The sequence below is a fragment of the Limulus polyphemus genome, unplaced genomic scaffold (genome assembly GCF_000517525.1).
Source record: "Limulus polyphemus unplaced genomic scaffold, Limulus_polyphemus-2.1.2 Scaffold6205, whole genome shotgun sequence".
NCBI classification, from domain to species: Eukaryota; Metazoa; Arthropoda; class Merostomata; order Xiphosura; family Limulidae; genus Limulus; species Limulus polyphemus.
In genome coordinates, this window is record NW_013671815.1 from 29701 (window position 1) to 36603 (window position 6903).

The window sequence follows — 6903 nt, forward strand, 5'->3', positions numbered from 1 at the left end:
CTGTTGTCATAGCTTTCACATCAAATACGTATTATGTTTCAGGAATCGTTTGAAATTTACAATTCTACAGTTAACTAATGTAGCAGTTTTTATAGTTTGTTACATTTTAACAGTTAACTATGTAACAGTTTTATAGTTTGTTACATTTTAACAGTTAACTATGTAACAGTTTTTATAGTTTGTTACATTTTAACAGTTAACTAATGTAACAGTTTTTATAGTTTGTTACATTTTAACAGTTAACTAATGTAACAGTTTTACAATTTGTTACATTTTAACAGTTAACTATGTAACAGTTTTTATAGTTTGTTACATTTTAACAGTTAACTATGTAACAGTTTTTATAGTTTGTTACATTTTAACAGTTAACTATGTAACAGTTTTTATAGTTTGTTACATTTTAACAGTTAACTAACGTAACTATGACAAAATTATATAAAAAAGCCAGAATTTGGGTACCTTCATTGACGGCAATAAGAATACAGCCATTTGGTGCCAAAGCTATGGATGTAAAGTTGTATCTGCTTTCAATCGGCAAAGTTTCGGATTTGTTGCTATAAAATAACAAACATTATGAAGAAACATAAAAGCTTAAATTAATGCAGTTTATAAAAGAGCACAAATAGTTTTCCCCTTTTACGTCAATATGAACTCACAAGTATGAATGTTAGACTTAACTGTGAAGCACTCAGGGTTTTATATACTAAATCTCCATGCTATCCAGAAGGTGAAGAAGAAGAAGAAACGTTAAATTTATTCTCCTTTCTTTATACTCTATAAAATGTTCAAAGATTAATTCATGCTCCATTGTTTACTGACCAAAAAAAAAACAAACAAGTAACGAGTTTGTGCTTTTCGAACTTAGTCTGATTTAAGATCCAGAAACTATGAGATGGAATTCTAAAAACTGGCAGAAAGTTTAACAGTTCCTTCTGTTGATAACATTTCTTGTACATAATAAAAACTAAATATCATTCAGAAACAAATAATCCAATGTTTCACCATTTCAGTGAAAGTCCATTCATTATGATTGAAATAAACATAAAAAAATTAACTAAACACTTCAGCTTTTATTGCAGACCAAGAAGATGACATTATTAGACAGAGAATTTGGAATCTCCAAGAAGATAAAACTCTACTGATTAGATTAACTCTTGGTAGAAAGTTTGTGGGTGCTCTAACAAATATCTTTGTAAAATCACAATCAGAAGGTTACACACAGACAATTGATTATAAAGATTCTTATGCTATGTGGCTTTGTTATAGAAATCAGAGGGATAGTGATAATTGGACATTTTCTGATTGGTAAAATGTGATTTTTATGGTCTATCAAAAGTTTACTTTGTAAACTTCATTTTGAGTTTATCAATAAAAATTAGAATACTTAATTATACAGTAAGCCTGGTAACTATGTTTCACTACCTAAAGAGATGTATATGTCCATACTTGGACAGGAAATGGTCACTAAGCCTGGTAAATATGTTTCACTACCTAAAGAGATGTACATGTCCATACTTGGACAGGAAATGGGCACTTAGCCTGGTAACTATGTTTCACTACCCAAAGAGATGTATACGTCCATACTTGAACAGGAAATGGGCACTTAGCCTGGTAAATATGTTTCACTACCTAAAGAGATGTATATGTCCATACTTGAACAGGAAATGGGCACTTAGCCTGGTAAATATGTTTCACTACCTAAAGAGATGTATATGTCCATACTTGAACAGGAAATGGGCACTTAGCCTGGTAACTATGTTTCACTACCCAAAGAGACGTATACGTCCATACATGGACAGGAAATGGGCACTTAGCCTGGTAAATATGTTTCACTACCTAAAGAGACGTATACGTCCATACATGGACAGGAAATGGGCACTTATTCTGGTAACTATGTTTCACTACCTAAAGAGACGTATATGTCCATACTTGGACAGGAAATGGGCACTTAGCCTGGTAAATATGTTTCACTACCTAAAGAGATGTATACATCCATACTTGAACAGGAAATGGGCACTTATTCTGGTAAATATGTTTCACTACCTAAAGAGACATATATATCAATACTTAGATTATGAAAAAAAAGAGGTATCTTGGGTTAGAAGAAAATAACTGTGTATCTTCATTAAATAAAATACAACTTTTGGCTAATTATTTAAGTGTAGCAAGAAACATAAACAGAACTCTAGGAATCTAAAGATATTTTGAATTTCACTTGTGATTTGTTCTCAGAAAAACATTGAAGTACTTAAACTACTCAAGATGATTACAATTGAACACATGAAATTAGCAAGAGTTCAGACAGTCTGCCTTTGGTTAGTTTGTCTGAATTGTGGAATGAAAAGTTGGAAATGCAAAATTTAATATTAAGCTTTGAAAGGCCAAATTTTGCTTTGATTAGAGGTGGAAACTTATGAAATTGTTTGCTTGATGATAGAGTTTAGTTATAATATTACGTTCTTTAAAACACTTTTCAGGTTGGAAAATGTATCAAACTCTGATATTATGTAATATCATCCAACAAATATATTATGAACTGTATTTTGTGAGAGCTGAATATTATCAAAATTGCATTGTGGAGGTATGCTCTCTACTGAATGCTCCTCTAGCTTTTTTAGGAACATGTGTATCTTTCATTAGAGACAACTTTATCTTTAAAAATTTCACATATCTTTTCTACACCATCTTTTAACTCATTGTCCCAATTAATTTATGATAAATCTTGTGTAATAACATCAAAATTGGCTTTCTGAAAATTACAACCTACAATTTTCAAAATAAAAATAAATATTTATTATACAATAAACTTACTTTTTGAGATCAAAAATAGTAATTCTGTTTCCAACTGGACTAATAACACTGTTTCCATCCGGAGAAAACAGAATGTTCCCTTTGCGATAAACAGTTCCTAAAAGATTGGAAAACTGTAATAGAAATATTAAAATGTTTATTCAATGTATTATTTATAAATAACACAATTGTTTTTTAATCCAACTTACTTATGTTATCATTTAAAGTAAAAATGGATAATTTAAGTTATCATTGTAATACAGAATTTACTACATCCTTTCGGAGCTAATCATTTCAGTTGTCCATGAAATAGATGATTTAATATAACGACTTAGTAGTTACACTTGAAATTAGAAATGTGTAGGTAGCCAATAACATTACCCAAACCCTTTCTGTAACTTGGAAGAAGAGGAATCTGTCCTGGGTAACTTTTTATTTTCTGCATAACACTTCTTCGTGTAAAACCAGATTAAATCAGAAAACACTGTATTACATCAAAGCCAACTAAAATTAATCCTGAAGAGATTGTACAATTTTATAAACCAAATGATGAATTTAAGGACCAAATACAAAACAAAATTAAGATATTTGGCTTAAATTAGGGGAAAAAAACAAAACAGAAATGCATCATTTGTTAAAAACTCAAGGTTACTCAACGCGATGCTTGCTGTAAGAATAACTTACAAGAATTAAAATCTCCACATTCTGTCACTTATTTTTATGTTAATCCAGGACAAACAAAATTGGTGTTTAACATTAATAAAACAGTTTATATTTTATTGTATATTAATGAGAGAACAAAGAGAATGGAAGTTGGTAACATCTCATAAGAAGTACCTAAATACTAAAGTGTCTTTAAAATCGATGTTTGGATATTACTAGCTACATAAACACTAAAAGTGCAAGTTTTTTTTTAAACTTTACTGACTATCCATCACACCAAAAAAATGTAGACCAAGATGAATGGCTTATGATGCAGAAAACTTCTGTCTTCAAGGATCAAGTACTTGGATATTTTCAAACAAATTATTTTAGATTAAAGCTCAACAAGCACCAAAGCTATTTTATTATATTAAAGGCTCCACTGACAGATGTATCATAAGAAAAGGACCATAACTTGTGTCAGGAATACTACCGAAACTTAATTGTAGGAATGAAATTATAAATATATCACTTGGGCTGAATGTTAGGCTTAGGTAAATATATAATGACAAGCAGATTGGTCAGTTAGATCAGTCCAGTGGTTTACATTTAAATAAGGTAGGGGTTGCTTTGTTTGCAAGAGTTATTAACTCATCTGTAAAGTCAACTTTAAACTAGGACTAGATAGTGATGAGGACCCAGATAAACTAAATTCAGAAAAAATCAGATGTAGAAAAACAGTGCAATGTAGGAACAAAGTGCAGAATTAGTTCTAAGTTAGGCTAAATTATTATTAATGTAATGCTAGAAGTATAAGAAATAAAACAGATGACCTTAGAACACTGGCTGGAATGGAGGATTTTGATTAAATGGGAATAACTTAAACTTGGTTAAATGTTCAAAAATTTCATAACAGAAATTTCTTTTAGATATAAGGTTAGACTGCATGATAGGGATAGAGTACTAAGAAAAGGGGTGGAGTAACTTTATGTGTAAAATGTGAGTTACATCAAGTCGAAGATATCAAAGCTGACAGCAATGAAGCAGAATCTGTTTGGGTTTCTGTTAGTGAATACAAAGGGAAAAGGATTTTAGTGGGAATTTGTTACAGATGAAATTAGGAAGCAATATTAAGATTTCAGCTGTTAATGAGGTCATAATTATGGGTGATTTTTAATTATAGACATATATAGACTGGGAAATGCTAGAGTCAAACCATGAGGGAGAAAGGTTTTTAGAAACTGTTCAAGATGGTTTTCTTCACCAATTGGTCAGGGAACCTACTAGAAATAACGCTATCTTAGATTTATTAAGTTCTAATATAAAAATGGTTGAGAGGGTGAAAACTGGGGAACATCTTGTTGCAAATGATTATTGCACTATTAGGTCTGATGACTTACTGCATATGGAGATCAGGAATAGTTAATTGTTACACTTTTCAAAAAAAGGAAAATTTCAAAGGGATGCAACAAAATTTTATACGTTTTGATAATCACTTCTCTCTCTTCCTACAGTAACATACCACAAAACTTACTTTAAATTATTTTATTTTATGAAAAGATATTCTAAACATGAAATTTCAACTTGCTTTTAGTTTATAAGAAATTTGTAAAATGGTTCTATAACGGGTTGTCAACAATAAAAAAAATCGCAATTACGTTCTGTTATTAATTGAGGAGGGGATAAATTAGGGTCCACAACCGATACTTAACTCCATTAAGAGAAGTGAATGTTAATGGGCAAATCGTAGACTCCAAAGTCTAGCCTTGAACTTTTTATTAGTTCACTTGTTAATATGAATAGCCTCAATATTTCATACTTCAGCTCTAACGCCCAGTTTATTTTATATTTACATCGATCACATAAACTGCCACAAGGCTGCACAAAAACAAGTAACTGAATTGAATTTAAAGTAAACCTAAAATAAACACAACGAAAATAGGCTTAGGTTTGAACTTTTACATCATATATAAAATACAAACCTTAAACGAAAGTTTCATAATTCCTTGTGCCAATCAAAATTCACACTGGTAGTAATAAATTTATAAACTGAATTCACTGTGATAACAAATTAATTCAAAACTAAATAAACAATATTTGAGTTTACATAATATAGGTAACAATAAAACCACATGGAGCCCACATCGCGACACCTACGTCACGTGACACTGAATTTTTCAGATAATCAATCAATGATATTTAGAATTTCATATAAAATGCTTATATATATATATCAATTATTAGTTATGATATTACCTAAAATATTGGTTTATATTTCATAAAATAATAAAATTCTGGATGTGATGTGAAATATAAATTCCTTGGGCACCGAAAGTATTATTATCATGATAATTTTTAGAAAAACATTTGCTCATTCTTTATAGAAAACATTTCAAAAAGCGAAAAATAAAGTAAATAACTTGTAAAACAAATCTCCGAAAAAAATTGTCTCTAATACAATTCTATGATAAAACTGTCATTATATTTTTTGATATTAATAAGTTCTAATTATATTGAATCTTGCATGATATATGCATATATATAAAGAGAGAGGAGGAGCTTAATTTATTTGTTTATGTCAGATATTCACACACAGCTAAACAAGGGCTAGCTATTCTTACTTTTAATCTTTTAGACTAAAATGTTTTGTCTGTATTTTTTTTAGATACAGAACTACACAAAAGACTATCAGCGTTCTGTCCACAGCGGAGAATGGAGCCCTAGATTTTAGCGTTGTAAGTCCATAAATTTACCGCTAACCCTTCGGAGGACAACTAGAAGAAAAGCAGGTAGTCAACGACACCCACCGTCAACTGTTGGACTACTCTTATAAAATAGTGGGATTTGATCGTCACCCTTATAATACATCCACAGCTTTAAAGTGTAGGGTGCGATTTTGCGCAGTGGAATCCAAACTGTGAACCCTTGGATTCAGATACACAGTACAATCTGAAAGCAAATGAGAGAATTGAAACTTTTAAGTTTTATGCTGCTAAAGTCAATAAGTAGCGAAAAGTTTAAGTTTAATGTAGAGTAAATCGTCTTAATAAAAACCTTCGTCAAATTTGAAATACTAACTGTATCTCTCTATTTTCATTTTCTCTTTTGGTGATGCTGATTTGAGGCAAACTAAATACTAAAGATTTTCCTAAAATGTGTTTATATAGTAATCTGACTTGTGAATAAATAAAACCTGAATTTGTTTTATACATTTTTTTTTTAAATTCGATAAGAGAAACAAATATCGAACTATATGCAATAAATTTAATGCCTGTCCACAGAAATATATTAGTGTTTAAAAATGTAAATATAAGAACGATGTAGAAACAAGAATTAATGATAATAACATCCGTAAGAGAAAGTTGTGTCAGCTATACAGGACAAAGAACAGAATAAAAAACATAATTGATATTGTTACGCCTCCGGTCGTTAGTTAATTTTCCGTAAAAATTCTTTCCGAAGAAACTTTAG

General features: G+C 30.2%; 1 protein-coding gene across 1 annotated transcript in view; it reads right to left on the reverse strand.

Annotated features, from left to right (window-relative positions):
• The window catches only part of LOC106473473 (periodic tryptophan protein 2 homolog), a 28281-nt gene extending 22697 nt beyond the window's left edge, over nt 1-5584 (reverse strand). The window contains exons 1-3 of the mRNA XM_022401899.1: nt 5415-5584; nt 2812-2924; nt 417-554 (exon numbers count right to left, since the gene is read on the reverse strand). Coding sequence (XP_022257607.1) covers nt 417-554; nt 2812-2924; nt 5415-5432 — 269 coding nt within the window. The 5' untranslated portion in view covers nt 5433-5584. The remainder of the gene's footprint in view (nt 1-416; nt 555-2811; nt 2925-5414) is intronic.
• Between the last annotated feature and the right edge of the window lie 1319 nt (nt 5585-6903).